The sequence below is a fragment of the Athene noctua genome, chromosome 3, assembly GCF_965140245.1.
Source record: "Athene noctua chromosome 3, bAthNoc1.hap1.1, whole genome shotgun sequence".
Classification (NCBI taxonomy): Eukaryota; Metazoa; Chordata; class Aves; order Strigiformes; family Strigidae; genus Athene; species Athene noctua.
Window position 1 is genome coordinate 70,767,997 of NC_134039.1, and position 23,525 is coordinate 70,791,521.

The following is a 23,525-nucleotide window of genomic DNA, read 5'->3' on the forward strand; positions in this document are numbered from 1 at the left end:
CATGTTTAATTTCAATTACAGCAGGATATTTGAATATCCACCATTAAGAAGCTGCATCTGCATTTAGCTTTAGAAGGAACTAAGCTGCAAATTTAGTAGAACTCATCAGCAAGAGAGACTCTTTCAGTCACTGGAAATCAGTCTCAATCTGAAGTAAATACTTTGCAACCCCCACTGAATTATGCTATAAAAAGCAACGCTATTTAAGTCTACTCTCTGAAAAATTCAATAGTGTTAAACTGTTGTGTGTATAACTCAGAATTTTAAATAGTTCTTAAATGCATGAAGATTTTCTGATAAAGTGTCTTTCCAAAGCCTCTGGAGAGTAGACAGCTCCTTTTTTTTTAATACAAGCATCTTCACAAGTTCTTCTCCTAACCACAGGCAGACAAACAATAGCTAAAATGCACAATCATTTGCTATCACAAGTATTATAGCTGAAAAAATTGATATGAAAAATACTCCTAGGAGGAATAGGTTGTATTTTTGCAGAAGAACATTTTAAATATAGTGCAAACACTGAGATTTAAAAAATCTAGTTCTTTAACACCAAACCCAGTGAATCCTAGATTCCTGAAGGCTTGCCTCTGATGCCCAACTGAAACATCTGCGTCCTGTTCCATGGTATTTCAGTCAACCTACTCTCAAGCTACTGCCATTGCAAAACCCTCTGACCACCAGGCAAAGTTCAGAGAGGCCAGCCTGACAAAAACTCATGCTACAAAGAAGTGATTAGCTTTTTAATTAGCTTGTCTCCCTTAACTGACTCACAGGTCTGACATCAGGAGAGCCAATGCCACAAGGTAACTGACCACAGTTCAGATCTGTTCGTCTTAAACCACTATAGAAAAATCAGCCAAAAACCCCATAAGATGCTATCACAGCTTTTCCTCAGTACAGTGTTAATCCTTTCTTATAGTAAATGTGAAGTCAGAAAGAAGCTTTTCATAGGACACTGATAGGCTTCGTTTCCTCTACTGTGTGCCTATTTTCAAGAAAACTGTAAGAATGTACTTGTCTTTGAACCCTCCACCACTCCATCAAAACTGGTTGAAAGAGGCCACTGTTATCACATAAGCCCTTCTTTCATAGAAAGCCAGGCTGAAAAATAAAGATATACAGTTGACATGATTTACTACTACTTCTCATTCCCCTCCTTTCAGTTTGACAAATTAATCTTGAAATTGAGCAAAAGAACAGAACTTTCATTACAATTCAGAAACAAGACACAATGTTTTCAAGTATCACTGATGGATTACAACTCAAGTAAAATTATTAGCAATGCTTGAAAAAAGCATTACTACTAAATGCAAAGGAAGGAAAAAAAAAAACCACACAACTTACTGAAAGAAGCTTCCATGCACTTGGACGAACCTGTTTGGGAATGCCAGACCAACTCAATTTCCGTAGTTCTTCTATTAAAACAGAAGTATTTCATGAGTACTATGGGAACTACTATCAATTAATATAAACAGATACAATCAAATTAATACAAAGTTGTTTATAACAATGATCATGTTTTCTTATGAAATCCAATGAATTCAAGAATTATGTGGCACGTCTAACAAATTAATAAAATACTGGATAATTACTATCCATAGAGATATCTATGATAATAGGTACTGAGTGTGCTAACTTTCTGGAGTATTTCTCAGTGTTACTTTTTAGTATACATGCCTTACATTAGCATGCAAGAGATATTCAGTCTTATTGTATAATATGCTTACATAGATCCTAATTAAAAATAAGATTTGCAGTTACAGAAACAGAATAATATTTTATGTCTGAATGCTGGAATTTAATCCCACACCATAGTCTCATTCTTCATGTTGTACTCCTTTCTCTTGAAAGCTGCTTGTCAGATACCATACCCAGCTGAACAAATCTGTGGGACTTCACACATTTTTTGTAAAAATTGTTTATCACATGAAAAACATTATAGAAATGTCATGGAAAATGTTAAGACAAAAGATGCTTAACAGTGTCCGTAAGAAACACTATTTTTATATCTACTTGTAGCTCTTTCTCCTCTTACCGAGTAGAAAATATGGGTTAAAACTGCACAAATTCAAATTATCAGCCTGCTAAATAATACGGAACAACAAAATTCTACATTTTACTTTGTATATACTTTTTCCAGTAATTATGAGTTAACTATGTATATTCCAGCAAATCTAGTCTCTGTCATGTGCATATATTTTGCAAATTCTACACTTCGACAAAGCCTTTAAAAACATTCTGTCTATCTACCGACCCCAAGAAAATGAAGCATAAAAAACAGTAATCAGACTAAGAACTTTCTGAGTGGATATCACAACTGACTGTCTTTGGTCATTTTTAGACATATATTCTCTTTATTTTTTGTTATGACAAGGACTCCGATTAGTAACATCTCTCTTCATTCTCCCACCCCACCCTCCTACTACTATGTGCATCTATAATGCCAAGAAATGCACATTATCATGGTAGGTGTGACATGTTATTGTAGAAAAAAATATTTCTAGACACATTAATACCTTTTTAACCAGGAATGAAAACATAGTCCATTGAAACCAGTACAATAACTAAAAAAATAGATAATCCAACAAAAAAAAAAAAATCTGATTGAAAAAGTGTACCAATGCTAAATAGTTAATGGGGAAAAAAAGAAAGAATTCTTTACTAGCAATTAAAGTTTCTCAAAGAAGCATCAACTAAAGCAAACAAAAAGCTCTAGTAACCTGAATTTTCTGGTATGAAGTTACTTGCTCATTAATACGCCCTGGTTTTAATTTAGATACAAGATAGCAAAAATTATATTAGAAAAATCTATTTTGTCTTAAAACAAGATTACAGCATTAATATGAAGTTAAATAAATTGTGGAAAAAAAAAATCCATCTGGATGAATTCATACTTCCATTTCTTTTTCTTACAGAAAATAAAGAGATAAGAAAATTGGCAGGAGGCAGAAATGAAAGACTGTTATGGTCATAGCTAGCTGAGGGGTTTTATGGTCACCCTTCAAACCAGTCATGACTATTCCAAACAGATATGGGCTTACCGACAATTGTTTAAGTAAGAAAAACTTTACAGTACTGGATACACAAATTCAACAAGTTATATTTTCCCCTCTCACTTTGACCAGCAGGCTCAGCCAAGACACCAGCTGCTGCACAGAGGTCTCACTTGGAACAGTAAGGCTATGTCACCAAAATCCAAGCAAAACAGTGACCAGATGCTGCATTAGGATCAAAACAAAGCAGAAAGTCAGAAAAGCAGAGAAAAATAACAGATATTAAGAAACAAGACGTTAAAAGCACATCATATCAAAGTGAATGAGTCTATCACATCTTGAATCCAGCCTAAGGAAAAAGGATGACTTTCTGACAACATCAATAAAACTTTCTTCCATCTATAAGCTGTAGAATATTATTGTATTTGGCAAAAATGTTTCATTAGTAGAGGGTTTTCTTTTCTATATTTCAAAATAAGTCACGTGATTGAAAGAGTCATGTGGTGGTTTAGGCCCTGAGAAGACCAGAGACCATATTGCCGTTGCCCCTCCCCCACCTTCAGACCGGACAGCCTGAAAGCGAGGCACAAACCCCAGGGTTGAAATAAGGACAAATGTAATACAACAGTGTAATAAATAACAATCTGAACAACAATAGCAATAACAACAACAATAAACAGTAATAACAGTAAACAAGACAAAAGATATACAGAGAAATACCGCAGTGGACACATCCAGCCTGCCACGCGTGCTTCCCTGGACCAAAGCCACAAAGGAAATGGTTCCCGTACTTCAGCACCGGACCTGACGTCAGCAGGGTACGAATAACCTGGCTGGAGATCCCTTCCCCCTCTCTGCTGGGGAAACTTAACCCTGTCCTAGCTGAACCAGGACATAATCCACCCCTTTATTCAATACCATCTGCGTCATGTCCAGCTGCCATTTAGCAGTTAGCAATAACAAAGTAATAATTTACAAAGGCACAGCATAATTCACGACATGTTCTCACCCAGAATAATGTGGTGTACCCCTGTGGTACACATCGGACCTCTCCATTGTCCAGCACCTTTGCCTGGCGCAGGACTAAACCAGACCATTTTTCCCAATATATTCCTCATGCGCACCACAGGGACTTCATCCCCATCTACAGCACGTGGAGGTTTCGACTGAGCCGGGCCAGCTCGACTGGCAGATCCTCTTGTGTTGACTAGCCAGGTGGCCTTTGCTAGATGCATGTCCCAGTCTTTGAAGGTCCCACCTGCCAGTGCTTTCAATGTGGTTTTTAACAGTCCATTGTAGCGCTCGATCTTCCCAGAGGCTGGTGCATGGTAGGGGATATGGTAGATCCACTCGACGCCGTGTTTTTCTGCCCAGGCATTTATGAGGTTGTTTCAGAAGTGAGTCCCGTTGTCTGACTCAATTCTCTCTGGGGTGCCGTGTCGCCACAGAACTTGGGTTTCAAGGCCCAGGATGGTGTTTTGGGCGGTGGCCTGGGGTACTGGGTAAGCTTCCAGCCATCCAGTGGTTACTTCCACCATTGTGAGCACGTGGCGCTTCCTGTGGCGGGTCTGTGGCAGTGTGATGTAGTCGATCTGCCAGGCCTCTCCATATCTGTATTTCAGCCATCGTCTCCATTTCACTGGGGCTTCACCCGCTTGGCATGTTTGATTGTGGCACACGTCTCACATCCGTGGATGATCTCTGCAATGGTGAGGTCCACCCCTCGATCTCGAGCCCACCTGTATGTTGCATCCCTACCTTGGTGGCCCGAGGTCTCGTGGGCCCACCGAGCTACGAACAGTTCACCTTTGCGCTGCCAGTCCAAGTCCACCAGAGCCACTCTAATCTTAGCAGCTTGGTCTGCCTGCTGGTTGTGTCGATGTTCATCAGTGGCCCGACTCTTGGGTACATGGGCATCCACATGGCGCACCTTCACAACGAGGTTTTCCACACGGGCTGCAATGTCCTGCCATACCTCAGCAGCCCAGACAGTTTTACCCTTACATTGCCAGTTGCTGTGTTTCCATTGCTGCAGCCATTTCCACAGGGTATTCGCCACTGCCCACGAGTCGGTGTAGAGGTAGAGCCTTGGCCACTTTTCCCGCTCAGCAATGTCCAAAGCAAGCTGGACGGCTTTCACCTCTGCAAGCTGGCTCGATTCACCGCGTCCCTCAGCAGCTTCAGTGACCCGTCGTGTGGGACTCCACACAGCTGCCTTCCACCGTCGATGTTTTCCCACAATACAACAAGACCCATCAGTGAACAAGGCATATCGCTTCTCCTCATCCGGCAGCTCGTTATATGGTGGGGCCTCCTTAGCACGTGTCACCTCCTGTTCTGGTGACATCCCAGAATCTTTGCTCTCCAGCCAGTTAGTGATCACCTCTAGTATCCCTGGGCGGCTGGGGTTCCCTATTTGATCCCGTTGTGTTATCAACGCAACCCATTTACTCCACGTGGCATCTGTTGCATGATGTGTGAAGGAGGCCTTTCCTTTGAACATCCACCCCAGCACCGGCAGTCGGGGTGCCAGGAGGAGCTGTGTTTCAGTGCCGACCACTTCTGAGGCAGCCCGAACTCCTTCGTACGCTGCCAGTATCTCCTTCTCAGTTGGTGTGTAATTAGCTTCAGAGCCTTTGCATTCCTAGCTCCAAGAGCCCAGAGGTCAGCCTCGGGTCTCCCCAGGTGCTCTCTGCCAGAGGCTCCAGGTAGGGCCACTTTCCCTGGCTGCAGTGTAGAGCATGTTCTTAACCTCCTGCCCTTCCCGGACTGGCCCAAGCGCTACTGCTTAGGCAATCTCCTGCTTAATCTGTTCAAAGGATTGTTGTTGCTCAGGGCCTGTCCTGGTTCAGCTAGGATAGGGTTAGGTTTCCCCAGCAGAGTGAGAGGGGGAAGGGATGTCCAGCTGGGTTATTCATACCATGCTGGCGTCAGGTCCAGGGGCGGAACCTTTTTACCTTGCTCTTTGGTGGGCTTGGTGGCGGGAACCTGCTTCCGTGACCAGTTAGCGGTATTTCTCTGTATATCGTTTGTCTTGTTCATTGTTATTGCTGTTTATTGTTGTTATCATTGCCACTGTTGTTGTTCAGATTGTTTATCACTCTGTTGTATTAAATTTCCTCTTATTTTAACCCGGGTTTGTGCCTCACTGCCAGCCCAACCGGCTGCGGGTGGGGGAGGGGCAACAGCAACGTGCTCTCCAGTCCCGGCAGGGCTTAAACCATTACAGGGCCCCATTCAAAATCGTTCTTCTTACGGGTTACATGGTAGAGAGGGCTCACAATCAGGCTGTAGTTCGGGATGTGCATCCTCCAGAACCCGACAGCGCCCAAGAAAGACTGAGTCTCCTTTTTAGAGGTTGGTGGGGCCATAGCTGTTATCTTGTTTATCACCTCCATTGGGATGTGGCGACGCCCATCTTGCCATTTTATCCCTAGGAATTTAATTTCCCTTGCAGGCCCCTTAACTTTCTTTTGCTTAATGGCAAAGCTGGCCTTCAGGAGGATTTCAATGATTTTCTTCCCTTTCTCAAAGACTTCCTCGGCTGTGTTCCCCCATACAATGATGTCATCAATGTACTGCAGGTGTTCTGGAGCCCCACCTTTCTCCAGTGCATTATGGACCAGTCCATGGCAAATGGTGGAGCTGTGGTTCCACCCCTGGGGCCATCGATTCCAGGTGCCAGGTGTACTGGATGCCTCTCCAAGTGAACGCAAACTGTGGCCTGCACTCTGGCGCTATCGGAATGGAGAAGAACGCGTTAGCAATGTCAGTCGTGGCGTACCACTTGGCTGCCTTCGACTCCAGTTCATACTGGAGCTCTAGCATGTCCGGCACTGCAGCACTCATCGCTGGCGTAACTTCATTCAGGCCACGGTAGTCCACAGTTAGCCTCCATTCGCGATTAGGCTTTCTCACTGGCCATATAGGACTGTTGAAGGGTGAGTTTTGCTGATCACCTTCTGGCTTTCTAGTTGACGGATCAGCTGATGGATGGGGACCAGGGAATCTCGGTTGGTGCGGTACTGCCGCCGATGCACCGTCCTGGTAGCAATCGGCACTCGCTGCTCCTCAACCTTAAGCCGCCCCACCACTGAGGGATCCTCTGAGAGGCCGGGTAAGGTGGACAACTGTTCAACCTCCTCCAAGGCAGCTACACCAAAAGCTCACCGGTACCCTTTTGGGTCTTTGAAGTACCCTCTCCTGAGGTAGTCTATGCCCAGGATGCACAGGTCATCTGGGCCCGTCACAATGGGGTGCTTATGCCAGTCCCTCCCAGTCAGGCTCACTTCAGCTTCCAGTAGGGTCAGCTGTTGGGATCCCCCTGTCACTCCGGAGATGCAGATGGATTCAATCCCACTGTAGCTCGATGGCATCAGGGTGCACTGTGCGCCAGTGTCCACCAAAGCCTTATACTCTTGTGGGTCTGACATGCCAGGCCATCGGATCCACACTGTCCAGTAAATCCGATTATCCCTTTCCTCCACCTGGCTGGAGGCAGGGCCCCTCTAATCCTGCTCATCACCACTCACTTCTTGCAAGAATGATTTACTGGTCCCCTCAAGAGGGTCAGACATAACGTTCACCATTCTATTCTGTCTGGGGGATTTCTGACTGGACACTGGAGCTGCACTTTTCTTGGAGGACTCCCCTTTTGTGATGGTCTTCCCTTTCAGCTGCTCTCCTCGTGCAGCTAGGGCAGCAGTGGGCTGTCCATCCCACCTCCTCATGTTTTCTCCATGGTCATGGAGGAAAAACCACAGAGTGCCTCGTGGTGTGTGCCTTCTGCTGCCTTCCTCTTGGGTGGGGAAACGTTTACTTCTAATGGCTGAGATATCGGCCCATGCATGTGGAATGTAGGACACATCGTCCTTCACTTTCTGGACCCTCTGAGACAGTTCCTTTACAGCTGAAACCCAGGAATGTTGAGACGAGGGGAGATTTCCCTCATATTGCCAGAGCTTGCCAACCACTCCATCCACTGTTAAGAGTGTAGGTGTCTGTCCACCAGGACACTATTGCCAATGCTTTCGAGTGTGCTTCTGGTGCACTCTTCAGGAACTTTCGCCATATCAGGTGTGTGCAAGGGGCCTGATCTGGGTCCATAGGTGACTGCTCATTATTCAGATCACCATAGATCATCTCAAACACAGCCAGTTCCCTGAGGTTCTGGATGCCTTTCTCAATGCTGGTCCATTTGCTTAGCTGACATAGGATTTCATCCTTGTAGGGGTACCTCGCCCTTACACTGAGCAGGAGTCACCTCCAAAGGCTGAGGGTTTGAGTCTGTTTCCCTATTGCCCTGCCAATGCCAGCATCCTTGGCCAAAGATCCCAGCTGCTTGGCCTCTCTCCCCTCCATTTCAAAAGCACTGGCTCCATTGTCCCAGCATCAGAGCAGCCAGGTGCAAATCTGCTCACCTCCCAGGCAGCCAAAATCTCTCTGCAAATCTCGCAGCTCAGTTGGGGATAGAGATCGGACGATCACCACTGGCCCTTCCTCTTGTTCCCATGCTGGGCCTGGCTCATCGCCATCCCCCACTTTGCGAGCTGACTTTCTGGTGTATTGGGTTTTCTGTATTGGGGCAACTGATACCAGCACTGGCTGTCCCCCTGGCCCAGCTGCTGTACCAGTAAGTTCACTTTCAGACCCTGCAGCCCTTTCTCTCCCTTGAGGGCAGTGAGTGGTATTAAAGAGGACACGGTAGGCATGGGCAAGTCCCCAACACGTCACAGCAAGTTGTCTCCTGGTTTTTGTCAGATTGGCAACACACCCTTTCTAAGCACTCCGCCAGTTTATCAGGGCTCTGCATTTGTTCAGGAGTGAAACTCCGAAGCATTGGGGGTGCCCACCAACTCAGGCCTTTGCCCATCTTTTCCCACATCCCTTGCCACTCACTATTATCTGACCTCGGGGCAGGTTTCCGGGCACTGCTATTGTTAGAGAAATACCACATGGCCAAATCAAAAAATCAGGCAGGCATTCAGAAAGCATTGTGCCACAATCACACTGGCCTGGACACTTCAAGGATCAAAAACCGAGAGGATCTCTTCCCCTGGTTCACCCATAGAGGGGGTGAAACCCATAACAAAAGCCCAGGCAGCAAACAGGTACCGGCCCACCCCCACACACCGCGATACAAACGCATTACAAGCAGTCAGTAGCCAGTGTAACAAGACAAGCCCCTTTACACATTTTCCCCCAACAACAAACACCAGCACTGGGAACACACAGTGGATATAAGGAATAATCCAGCCCCACCATGCAAGCAAGTGGGCCAGCATGGCAAACATTCTATTTGTATTGTTTGATAAGAAAAACAGAAAAAAAATTGCAACCAACAGATTGCTCCAACACACTCTGGTCAGGGTCTGTCCCTTTTTGAACCTTATTTCAACCCAATCGGGCCCCACATTGGACACCAAAAAGGCTGTGGTGGTTTAGGCCCTGAGAGGACCGGAGACCACGTTGCTGTTGCCCCTCCCTCACCCTCAGACCCGACAGCCTGAAAGTGAGGTAGAAACCCCGGGGTTGAAATAAGGACAAATGTAATACAACAGTGTAATAAATAACAATCTCAACAACAACAATAGCTATAACAACAACAATAAACAGTAATAACAGTAAACAAGACAAAAGATATACAGAGAAATACCGCAGTGAACACAACCAGCCCACTGCGCGTGCTTGCCAGGACCAAAGCCACAAAGGAAAGCTTCCCGCGCTGCCGCACCAGACCTGACCTCAGCATGGTATGAATAACCCACCTGGAGATCCCTTCCCCCTGCTGGGGAAACTTAACCCTATCCTAGCTGAACCAGGACAAGTCAAAATACACTGACATAGAGGTCAAATCTACAAACTATATTTAGATGTGTATTACTGTGTAGTAGCATAACTATGCTCACTGTAACTGATTACACTTTATTTTCTTATTTACAGTCCATCCCTACCCAATATGCTGATCGTTTACAGTACAGCAAAGCATGCTTTGCACACAAATTCTACTGCCAGTCAGTCCCCTCTCTCTTTATTAATTGGCATAGGCAGATTATTGCCTGCTCTTTAATCTAGAAATAAAAATATATACTATCAGGCAGAAACAAGTTTAAACTCATTTTACCAGTCCCAATTTCAAAACAAAACACTCAAGGGATCCTCAGTCAGAGAAACCTAATCTGGCAGACTGAGAGCTATTTCAGGTTCAGAGAAGATCTAGATATGGCAAAGCAGTGAAATTTTTACTTCCCCTCTTTAAGCACAGTGGTACCTCACAAGGAGCACCTACTGAGGTACATACAAAATAGTAGTAACAATTACAATGTTCAGTTTTACCAAGGTCCACTGACAGTAGCATGACTACAGAAGCAAAAGAAAGCCTTCGTCCCTTCTCACAGTAATGTCCTAGCCTCTTCTTCCTACTTACAGATCACTCCTGAGTCCCATTTATCCATTTCACCCTCTTCTCCAGACTTCCGTTTTATTTTCCTCCTTTGTGGCATTCATCCCTATATATTTCAGCTCTATCTCTCCTCAAATCATCAAGTGAAATTCCACACCTCTCTTCATTGCTGGCCAATACAATTCACTGTATAGTTAAGAAAACCTTATCTTATTAAATAAAAAGTAGTACCATCTTTAAAACAGAACTGTAGCTTAAAAAAATAAAATCTTAAGTAATTACTTTAAATATTTTGCAAGAAAACTGGTTCTTGTTCTTTATCTCAAAATAATCCCAGATATTGATGCTCTCTTTCTTTCTTTCTTACTTAGACCCAACTGTGACAATGAATTTAACTACGACTTTTATAAGTTTATAGGTATGTGCATTAGAAAGGAAAAAAATTACAGGGTATACAGTATATCAATATCAGAAAAAGCAGTTGTAATATATCAGAGTAAGCAAAATGTAAGCAGCAGCAGCATATGCTTTCAAAAAACATTAAGACGCTCACAGTACTTCTGCACACTAAATATGGATGGAGGAAGCACAAAAGCATGCTTATATACATAAAACTCCAAGGTATTATTTGGTGGTATCCCAATAAATTCCTCCCTTATTCTTTGTCTCAAGGAGTTGATAAGCACTGGTAGAATGTAGGATGACCAAAAGATCAGTGACATAAGAAAATATGATACTACTGAAGTTCACTGTAAACAGAATTCTCAAAGAAACAATGAAAGCATAACTTGTGCAGACTATAAACACTGATTAAGAGAGTGAAGTTTAAATTGAACTACATACCACAGGCTGGCACAACAAAAATAATTCATCATGAGTATGCTGCCACAGCAAACATGAGGGATTCAATGGGAAAGAAATATAATAAGCAACTGAAATTCTCTGACATTAAATAAGTGACTCTTGAATTTCACTGATACTAAACAGGAAATGGCACCCAGGATTGTCCACTCACAATAAAAACCTAGGCTTAGGCACAGAGATGCATTTACAACAGCAGAGACATTTGACTGCTGATACACTGAGGACAGAAAACAAAAAGCAGTTCTAAAGTCAAAGAGCCGTGGGATGATGCAAACAATGGAAAAAGTCACTAATGGATTCTGAAGAAAACCCAGGAATATACATGACCAAAAACCCCATGCGAACAGCTCTGCCATGACACACAGCAAGGCTGGAGTACAGAACACAGCTGGACAGGAATGGGCTTCATGAAGGAGAGTATCAAAGGAGAGCAGATGGACACTACTGAAGTAAAAACCAAGAAATAGGTGTGCTGGTTTTGTTGTTTTTTTTTTTTTACTTTGGAAAAAGGTGAAAAACAATCTGTTACTTCAAAACAGAACAAAAGTCTGAGTACATTACTATTTGGAATGGGCTTTTTGGCTCTTGGGGATTGGTTCTTTATGGTGATAGCTTTTAGTAACTAGTTTTTATGGATGGGTAGAAGGGAGATTGTGATCAACAGAATGAAGGACACAAATTCCCAAACACAAAAATTATGTTATTGTGGTATTAAGTGACCACCTTTAGAAGATCCTGATATTTGGTCTTAAACAGACATTTATCCAAGAAGTTCAAGTTAAAACAAAATCATTGCATTCCAAAGAACAGAAATAGCGAGCTTCATAATAGATGTCTGAGGTCAAGAACAGTGTTGCAATTAAAAGACAAATTTGTAAATTCATATGCTAGTTTTAGGTCATAGCAACTTTAGCAATTTTCACTGAAACAAGCAGAAAATGGATCCATTAATCTCATTTACATGCAATTCCAATTTTCTAGTCTACAAAGGCAGACAAGATACAATTCAAATATTACAAGTTCTCAATAACTGCCAAAAGCAAGAACCACCACCTGGTCTAATAGTATTGGCAGTGAATGACCAGAGGCACCATAAATCAGATATTTCAATATCCATCTTGTTAAGGAGTAGTGGCTCCACAACAGTCCTGGAAGAAGCACAGTGATAACACAATTCATGCTCCACCCACCCAGGTGTCCCTTTGCCAGCCAAGGAAGCTCTCCTCCCCTAAGTCCTCCTGGCAGCTGCAGCAAGTTTGACTGGTTTTGTATGGTCTTAACAGGTTTAGTTTATTGTCAGACTCCAGCTGCCCAACAAATCAACCACAAGCTGCTCAAGAGGTACCCCTGAACAGCACCTGGTCACATACTTTACTCTTTTTTCCATTACTTGATCTTTTTCCACCACCCTACTACCTCCTTTTCTCTGTCCCAAATTAACAAACCACTCTTAACTACTTCTTCCCTTAGTGGTCCCAGTTTCATTACAGCTATATGCAAATTTGGTATTTCCAAAATGATTACCTAGGCGCTACTGGTCTTGTCACACTGCACCTTTCAAAGTGGCCCCAGTGCTCCCCTCTGCTCAATAGCACTGTTTGGACATTTCTCACTTCCTTTACTACTTGTGAAAACCAGGCATCCCATAGGGTGCTATCTATAACTTCTGTCAGCTTCTCACACTGCTGTTTGTTATGTTCAGCAATTTCTCATGTCATCTCCAGTAGTTCTCCACACCCTTGGGAGTTAGTTCAGCCTCTAAGCAGGGCAAATCAGCAGTTTAGATATTTGCCTGCAGCCCTAACACATCTGCAACAAGTTTCAATTCCACCCATGATTCTGTGTCAAGTAAACCCTCAAGCTACCAAGCACTCAATCGTAGGTAACAGTATCACTGGTTATATTCTTCTAAAAGCCAAAAAGGCAGAAAAAGTAAAAGGAAAGTAAGCATATATGAACAACACTAGAAAAATGGTATTTTGTATAGTTAATAAAAAAAAAAAAAGATAAATGTAAAAGAAAGATATCTGCCTTAACTAAATACAAATTATGTATGTGTTTCTTCTGTACCCCAGAACATGATTATAAGCTCCAGTGTTGGTTTAATAACAACGTAAACTACAAAGGCCCCAAGTCTTCAAAAGCAAGTGATCTTCAACTGCATCATATTGCTCCACTAGTCCTTGAGCAGTATTTACGAACTTTACCAAATCTGATCTATGTCACTGGTAGTCTGGCTGAAGGGAAACAGATCTTGCGCATCAGTTTATTACTTTGTTACACAATGATTTTGCTAAAGCTCCAAGCTTCAGCTACTGTTACACACAAGCACACCATTTACAAGCTACATAATAAGCACAAAATATGCAGAAAATATAAAATAAGTTGCAACTCAGGAACTACTTTTATTACTTTCAAGTGACATCAATTGCTTATTCTCAACTCCATATCTCACTGAACCCTCTCTAATCTTTCACCTTCCTGCTTTTTTTTTCCTCCTCCCTTAACTAAGTCCAAAGAGGAATCTATGCACAACCAACCTCTAAAATCATGTAAAGAGAAGGGGAAAAAAAAAAGGCATAAAGTAATAGGAACTATGCAAACAAATTAGAATATAGCTCATTCTAGTAAAACTTTCTATCCTGCGATGCAGCTGAGATTTCCCTCTATTTTCATAACCAAAGACAGTTTTGACAATTTAAATTATGGCACTCTTAAATGAAACCTCTGCTTCTAGGCTAAATATAAACAACTACTTCTAGGACCCACTGAACTATGAAGTCACTCTCTGACAATTAAGAAGAAAAGAGGAATAATGTTTTGTTTCAGTAAGTATCACAAGAAATCAGTTTTCATTCCTGACGCTATTCTGCAATGAACATACATTTCCTTTAATTAGGGATAGTTTGAGCTGTCACATAATTCTAAACAATAATGTAGATGCTTATCCTGTGGGACTGGGTTTCAAAGAACTGGTCCTTCTGCAAGAAAATCTCAGCACTGGACATGGAAGTAAAAGCGCACACCAAGGACCAAACATCTCTGTTTTACAACGTAAGACTTACTTGAAACATATCCACTCATGCTGCATAATACAGGATTTGGGAGTCTTCCATGCTGAACACAAATAATTATTTATGTTCCTCTACCAGAGCGTTATCCTCTCTGAGTGTTCTTTTTCTTTCTGGATTGTCTGCTGGGTGTACAGAACCTTTAGCAGTGTACCTTCTCCCAGTATATTTGAGAAAAAGCACTTAATGCTAGTTATTATACTTCTTACAAGTTGTTTCTCAGACTCTCTTTCAGAAGTGATTCCATAGATTTAGCCTGACAGGATTTATATTCTCTTCTACCCTCCTTGACACAGAACTTTACCTTTTGGATTGTATTTAATAACCTCCTCTATTGTCATGTCATACAGCGTTCTTCTGAACTTTTTCAAGTCTTCTGGTTTTGCTTTCCTAAGTGGTACGGTAATTGCTTTCAGTACAGAAACTGTTAGACAGATGATTGCACATCTGAGAGTTAAGTCAATTCCATCACAAACCATTAGTCCTGGGTATGTGATAATTCTATTTCTGCACCAACACTGACTGCTGTCCTATATCACAGTTCTCCAAAATTCCAGGATCTCAGACTAAAAATCATATAAAATTCTGGTCCTAACTCTTCACTACAGTGAGCTCAAGTAGCATTTCACCAGTGACAAACAGCACACACTACAACTGAAATAGGCTATGCAAGAATTTTTATCGGGTCCAGTAGCAAGCTTTCATGATTATCACCCCAAAAGCATATGGTCTGACCTTCATGCATCACTACTGTTAAAGCATCAATTTACATTACTCTTTCCTCCGATGGTTCAACACTAAAACATGAGGAAAGAAAACCAAGAATCCTGCCCTTCCCAAGAACAATTATAAAAGCAGGAAAAAAGTAACTCCTAAAAGACTTAGTCTAACACTACTATAGCACAGAATAAGAACACTTCTGGTGACAAGACAGACAAAAACAAACTGAAGCATATACATTGAGTGTCATTTTAGATCTATGTAACAGACTGTCAGTGAAGCTAAGTTCTAATAATACTTTCAAAATTTATTAATTGCATGTACATTTTATTTTAAATACATGCATAACTTTTACAGCAAGTGTATTTTACTGGTTTTAAGACAGGCTTAATTCTTATAAACGACCCACCAGATCACTTCATAAAATCAAATGATAACACATAATTGAAATACTTGCATTCAAGTTCTCAGGTTACCTTGAGATGCATGAGTCAAATTAAAAAAAAAAAAAAAAAAAAAGAGCTGAGGGGGATGAAACCACTCTTAACATTTTTATCTCAAATTTAAAATACTAAGTTCATAGAATAGTTTGGGTTGGAAGGCACCTTTAAATGTCATCTAGTCTATGCAATAAGCAGGGTCATCTTCAACTAGATCAGGTTGCTCAGAGCCCTGTCCAACTGGACCTTTAATGTTTCCAGGGATAGGGCATCTACAACCTCTCTGGGCAACCTGTTCCAGTGTCCCACTACCCTCATTGTAAAAAATGTCTTCCTTATATCTAGTCTACATCTACCCTCTTTCAGTTTAAAACCATTACCCTAGACCTATCGCTACAGGCCCTACTAAAAAGCCTGTATCAATCTTTCTTATAAGACCCCCTAAAATACTGGAAGGCTGCTATAAAGTCTTCCCTGAACCTATTCTTCTCAAGGCTGAATAACCCCAACTCTCTCAGCCTACCTTCATAGGAGAGGTGTTCCAGCCCTCTGATCGTTTCCATGATCCTCCTCTGGAGTCGCTAACAGGTCCATGTCTTTCCTGTGCTGAGGACCCCAGAGCTGGACACAGTACTCCAGATGGGGCCTCACAGGAGTGAAGTAGTGGGGGAGAATCACCTCCCTCGACCTGCTGGCCACCCTTCATTTGATGTAGCCCAGGATATGGTTGGCTTTCTGAGCTACAAGCACACATTGTTGGCTGACATCCAGCTTTTCATCCACCAGTACCCCCAAATCCTTCTCCACAGGGCTGCTCTCAATGCACGTATTCTCCAGCCTGTGTTGATACTGGAGGTTGCCCAGACCCATGAGCAGGACCTTGCACTTTGCCATGTTGAACCCCACGGTCACACTTTTCAAGATTGTCCAGGTCCCTCCGGATGGCATCCTGTCTCTCAGGCACGTCAACTGCACCACTCAGCTTAGGGTCATCTGCAAACTTTCTGAGAGTGCACTTGATCCCTCTATGTCATCAACGAAGATATTAAACAGTACTTGGTCCCAGTACGGACCCCTGAGGGACATCACTCACAACTGACCTCCATCTGGACATTCATCAGTTAACCACTATCTGCGGGAGATATGGACACACACATGACCAGTATGATCAAGCAATGCCAATTTATTGAAGGTAAGCAAGCCCTTTTATAGGTTTCTCCTGTGCAGGTGAATGGTACATGGTGCAATCCTTATGACTGGACAGTTAGCTTTGTCCACGCACTTCAGGCCTTCTCACCATTGGATAATAAGCGCCACACTCAAATGTCTTTCTCCGCCCAACCCATCTCCTGGAGTTGGTTGCTGAGTTCTTTGTTCTATGTCCTTGCCGAGTGTGCACATGTGTAGGACTGCTCACATGTCCATTATCTCCCAACAACTATCCTCTGGATGTGACCATCCAACCAATTCCTCATCCACCAAACAGTCCACCCACCAAATCCATATCTTTCCAATCTAGAGAGAAGGATGTTGTGGGGTCTGTGTCAAAGGCCTTACATAAGTCCAGACAGATGACATTTGTAGCTCTTCACTGATGTAGTCGCTCCATCATAGAAGGCCACTATGTTGCTCAGACAGAACTTGCCCTTGGTGAAGCCATACTATCTCTCTCAAATCACCTCCCTGTCCTCCATGTGCCTTAGCATAGCTTCTAGGAGGATCTGTTCCATGATCTTCCCAGGCACAGAGGTGAGGCTGACAGAGTAGTTCCCAGGGTCCTCTTTTCTATCTTTTTTTTAAAAATGGGTGCAATGTTTCCCTTTTTCCAGCTACAAGAGACTTCACCTGACTGTCATGACTTTTCAAATATCAGAGAGAGTAGTTTGACAACTACATCAGCCAATTCCCTCAAGACTCTGGGATGCATCTCGTCAGGATCTGCAGACTTATGTCTGTTCAGGTTCCTTGGGTGGTCATGAACCTGATCTTCTCTTACAGTGAGAGGGACTTTGCTCACACAGTCCCTGCCTTGCAGTCCATCTCATTGAGAGGGATGGGGAGAGAGGTTGCCAGTGAAGACTGAGACAAAAAAGCTGTTGAGTACCTCAGCCTTCTCCTCCTCTGTTGTTGCCAGTTTGCAAGTCTTGTTCATCAGGGAGGTAGGCTTTCTTTGACCTTCCTTTTCTGGCTGATATATCTGTAGAAACCCTTACTATTATTCTTTGCTTCCCTTGCCAAGTTCAGCTCCACCTGCACCTTGGCCTTCCTGACCCATCCCTACAGAACTGGGCAGTGTACTTCTATGTTTTCCCAGGATACCTGTCCCTGCCTCCACTGCCTGTGCAAGTTCTAGTCTGTAAGTTGCTACAGTATCTTTTTTTTTTAATCCAATTTTCATTGGCTTTTCTTTTAAACACCTGGTTCTTTCCTTATCCTCCCATTTTTCCTACTGAATATTTAACTTTCCCACTGAGAAGTGCTAAGTACATTCATATTCCACAGTATCTTGTAATAGAAAATCCATTTAAGGCTGAATTTTTCTCCATATAACACATGATAAAAAGACTTTTTTTAAAAAAAAAAAAGTTCCATACTGGGCCAATATGTAACACGCAGCATACTCAAGGGAACAAATCATTAAAACTTAATTTGTTGAGAACACAAAAGATCTACAAAAACATATGAAATACGTGACACCGGCCAGAAGCTTTACTTAAGAGCAAATAAATCCACAAAGATGTGATGCAAAGAAAAAAAAATGTTAGATTAAATCTTCGAAAACAGGATCTTTTCAAGAAACCGAAGACAATGAGACACTTGACAAAATATTATTAGAAAACAGGTATGATATGCTGCTCTTATAAACAACCTTGACATGATAAAAATAAGGACAAGACGTCAGCTCACACAACATCCGATACTGAATCCTTCCTTGCATCCAAGAACAAAGAGTGCCCTGCATTTATCTGTTCATGTCTGAGTGTCCAGCCTTGAAAGCTGCCACCAGCCCCACGTGGCTCCTGACAGCCACAGACGCTCCAAACCAAGAACCCATGTCACAGCTTCAAAGAGACTAGATAGTTGTCACCTACATCCACACATGCTACATATTCAGAGAGAAGGAAGAGAGGCTGGAAAAGGAAGCACTACTTTTCTAATTTCTGTCAGCTTTCCATATGGGGAATCTGTTACCTCTTTCAACCTGTTAACCACCAGAAGTTTTCACTTCCTTTCCTCATTTTTTTTTTGTCTTTTCCCCCCTAAAAAGGTGTGACTATTCCAATGGATTCACAAAATTAAAGGATGAATGCCAACTAATGGAAAGAGATGCCAAAAATAACTTGCTGAAATTAAGCAGGTAAATTGAAAGTCAGAAAGTCCAATGATATACCCGAAGCTGTATGCATACCAAAATACTCTAGACCTTGAAATTTGAAGGGGTTTATTTCATTTTAGCATAAAGTTTAGTATAATATCCAAAAGAAGGGAAATTATATACCCTGTATTATTATAAACCTAATATATATTTCTTGCTGTTAATACACAATGTACAAGCCTTCTCTGATCAATTTCCAACAAACAAAAGTATAACCAGGGCCTTTCTGTTATCATTAACACCTAAGCACTCTACTCTTATTCAAGGACATCTTTAGTAAGGAAGATCAGTAGAATATAAAAGAGCCATCAAAAAGCTTTTTCTATACACCACCAAATGCAGAAATACCATACAATGGTCAAAAGGAAGAGTCTAGGTGCAGGTTATACTTAATCTCTGAAACAGTTACTCATCCGTTATTATTAATAATTAAGGCAAAGGATGAGTACAAAATCCAATTTACTTGATACCACTTCTTTGAGGGGAACATTCCTAGAGCACCTACCCAACTGCAACTAAAATTGAAGAAAGCAGAATTTTTGCTAACTACTGACTTGCTTTACATTGATTTCTATAATTGTTTACACACCAGTAGGAATGGCTAATATTTTACACCAAAAAGGCTGAATTTTGGGTTTTTCTTCCAAAGAAACACTCATCTGAGCTTCACAGAGTTGTTATCCCTTTTTCATTCACAACAAGATCACAGTTCTGAAGAAAAGACCTGCATCATTAAAGTGCTAGGGGCTTTTAGGGGGGGCTGGGATTTTGGTTTCATTTGGGGGGTTATTTGGTCTTGCTTTTTTTTAAATATTCACAGCATTTCTGTACCTGCAATGTCATGGACATGCCTTTTTTCCCAAACTAGTCCTTGGCTATTAGAGTATTCTCAATTTTGTTTTTAATAAAGCCAAACAGGAAAAAATGAAATTACATTTGTTCTTTAGTTGCCTTAAAGCTACCATATTTCTGCTGCTCCAACCACACAGTGAGTTTATTAGTTTTTATTTCACAGAATGAGCAGTATAGAAGTACAGGTGTGAAGATTTCAAACTTGGAAATCACTATCTTGTGAAAACTTACTCAACTATAAATGTCTGGCCCATAGTTTGCAACACTTCAAATCAAGGCATCAGAAGAAATTCATTCTCAACCAAGACTTTTGAGAGTATGAAAGAAATGTACTTTCACATAATTACATTTGAAACTTGTCCTCTATTTAATATCTAATTTAACGATTAAACTATTTGTCATTGGTTTAAATGTTACATTCTTCCTAGTCAAAGCCTAATATCAATTTATTGTCATTATAGTAGCTCTTTCCCCTTGTAGATTTTCCCAAGGAATTAGACATCCTAGCTGTGAGCTGGAAAACGTGCTCCCCAGCACAGGATTTCTACAAAGGCGTTTTAATGACACCTACAAATCGGACACATATTTTCAATCAAGGTATTACAGAAAAAATATCCTTGCTTCAATATAATTAACATATTCTTAAAATTCCAGAACAATTATTTTGCAAATGAGCCATTGTAAAACATTCATATCACAGACATGATCACTTGTTAAAAACATGTGCACAGAATTAAGTTTAACATACTGATTCAGAGCTGAAATTTGCCAGATCCAAAACCAATATTTGTAAAACCTCGTCTACAAACTCTGTCCTAGATTGAAAGGATACTGTCTGAAGCAACACTCTGAACCCAAATTACTACTCTTTCAGTTGTCCTATGATTCTACATAATTCTGTGACCAGTAAGTATCAAAGTATTTATAAATTCCCATAGATTTTAGGCCAAAAATATCTCCATTTGTTAGCACTAGCTACTTCCACTTAGAAGACAGCATTTTATTTTTTTGCAGTAACATTGCTGGGTTAGGATATCATGTTATGAAGGGATAATGTGGTATATAAATGCTTTCAACTGATACAATCCATTTAATTTTGGAAAAATTTGTTTTATCTTGTTTACTACAATATATTCAGATATACATTTCTCCTGAAGAATGTTTAAAGCAACTATTCTAGAAGAAATCTTAGGACAGTATCCTTTTACTGCAGTAGATTTCCAGATTCATCATATTCAATAAATACTTCATGGGGCATTCTACAAAGAAAACATGCCATTAATTTACCAGCTTTCTAACCCGATAAGCTATTACTAGAGCTATTACCCATTACACCTAAAACACATGAGGGGAAACAACCAAGTCTACAAGTATTTTTCTTGTAACTACAAGCTCATCATTCCATCACTAACAAATAAATAATAAGTCATTCAAGAAATATTCAAGGACTTCAAAGATTCTCTGTATGCATTATTCATTTTTGATACAGCTGTTATTTCAATGCGATTACTGTAAATGGCTACATGAAGCCTGCATGAACAACCCCACGATAGATATGATAAACCAGATTTACATGTTTTGTTTTCCTATAACATAAATTCCTTGGATAATTTAACTATACAAAACTGGAAAATTCTTTCAAGAGCATAGATGCACAGAACTGCAGCTCCCCCAACAGCATGTTATAATACAGGCAGTACATACAGAAAACAGCTTTAATAGAGGGCTTGTTATTACTATGGCAACCACAGCAACTGGTCTCCAAAATGAATAATAGCACTCTCTTAGACACTTCATTACATTTTTTTAAGCAAACACTGTCCTTTATCTTTTCAATGAAACAAAGAGTTATTCTGAATGCATGCAGAAAATAGGAAATAAAGTCCAAGCCAATGCTGCAAATACTTAAGACCCTTTTCAGGACCTTTGCTAGAAAAAAGCAGGAAAGTAGAAAGTCAGAGAAGCAGAAGTAGATAAGGTTGGTGTTCGAAGGCAGGAGAAAGCAAGTGAACAGAAGATTAGAAAAACTAAGGCAAAAGGAAGGTTAATAAAACCTCTAAGTAAGGATTGCAATAAGTGAATCCAACGATGTAATTTATGAAATTAAGTAATAGAGAACAGCTATGCTGACAGAAGATTTTAAATGGCACTATAGCTTTTCATAGCTCTCCTGCAACATTAAATTTCTGTGCATCATCAACTGTTTTTATTTTTACACTGAAGTCATTCAGTCTTTAACAAGCTTTCCAAGTGGAACTAAGGCATCTCTCTATAAAGAAATAGACAAAATACAAAATACCACTTACAGAACCAGTTAATTAACAGAGACAATTTTCCCACTTATTTAGAAATAACAGACAGTATTTAGTTCTCCTGTTTGGGGAGAAGATGGAAATTCTCAATCTGTTTGACCAATCAAAAGAAAGATCCAGTTTTAAAATGAACAGGCAAGCAATAACTATTTACTGTTGCACACTGTCATCTGTGTTCCATCCCCCCACAACTTTTCTTAAAAAAAAAAATATTCATACACATTTGGAACAAATAACCAAGGGATGAATTTACTTATTATAATATTAAAGCTTCATGTTATTAAGAAAAAGACTCCTACAAAACAGACTTTAAAAAACACACTATTGCAATACCTACATAGAAAAATGCAATCTGACACTGGTCCTTCATAGTGAAACTATAGCACAAGAACGGCATAACTAAAATAATCAGGATTAATAGATACACGTCTAGATTAGAGCCACAAAATTCATGCAATTATTCACAAGAGCTAGTACTGGAGAGCTTCCCCCATTAACAAAAAAAAAAAAAAACAAAAAAAAAACAGTAAGTCTATCTACATTGTACATTCATTTACCACATAAGAAAAGCAAAGACTTAACTTTTTTTTATAATTTCCCTCAATATCTTTGGTTTAGGCAGAAAGCTGCTGATAAACTCCATGATGTACAGATTGAAGAGGACCCTGATCAGGCAAAGAATTTCATTCACATGGAAAACACCTACAGCTACAGTTCTGTTCTTTGAATGCATACGGAGGAAGTGATCCAAGTTGAGTTTGGGAAAGTCAAATGAAAAAGCTGGCAATCTTGCAAACTGAATGCATTGACTTGGTCATCCAAAGTAGTTTAGAGACTGCCTTTTAACTACTGAATTGAGCTCTTTCTGTTCATACCAATATAGTGAGTTCCATGCCGTATTCAAGCATCTGACATTTTAGTATTTCCTGCCTCTAAGGAGAGCTAATGTCTGCCAATCAACTCAAAGTGAGAAGACTACTGTTCCTCCTAAATGTTTCAGATTTGGAAAGACAGGAAACAAGCCTGAATTTCAGTTTGCGGTCAAGCACTAGGGAAGGTGAAGAAACTCAACTTAGCTCGCAGTTCACAAAAACTGAAAAATTGCTGGTACGTACAATGAAAAATCCTTTTACTCTCATTTTAATCGTCAGCATTAACCAAGAACAAACACCTAGCTCTCAAAGAACCTCATCTGCACCTAAAATGAAAATATTTCCACTACAATCATTGGAGCAAAGACTCACAATTAAAACCAGTAACAGCCACAACTTCTTTTAAGCATTCAGGATAGGGTTTAAAAGTTTTATCCCTAATTTCCCACCTCTATTACAACAAACTCCTGTGAAAGCTGTGGGGTTAAACCGCAACAAAGGCTAGCCCAAAACTTCTAATCCACATAAGGTTTTCTCAGTTAACTGTAAACGTGCATTACATCTTCAGAGTAGTTGCCCATTACTGCTAAAACACGAGGGCATATCTAACCAATAATCAATAT

The 23,525-nt window shown here is 40.9% G+C and overlaps 1 protein-coding gene across 5 annotated transcripts in view; it reads right to left on the bottom strand.

Annotated features, from left to right (window-relative positions):
• TBC1D22A (TBC1 domain family member 22A) overlaps positions 1-23,525 on the bottom strand; it is a 212,827-nt gene that overhangs the window by 173,873 nt on the left and 15,429 nt on the right. For all 5 annotated transcript variants that reach the window (XM_074903258.1, XM_074903257.1, XM_074903254.1 and 2 more), the window contains one exon: positions 1,345-1,415. In XM_074903258.1, coding sequence (XP_074759359.1) covers positions 1,345-1,415 — 71 coding nt within the window. The remainder of the gene's footprint in view (positions 1-1,344; positions 1,416-23,525) is intronic.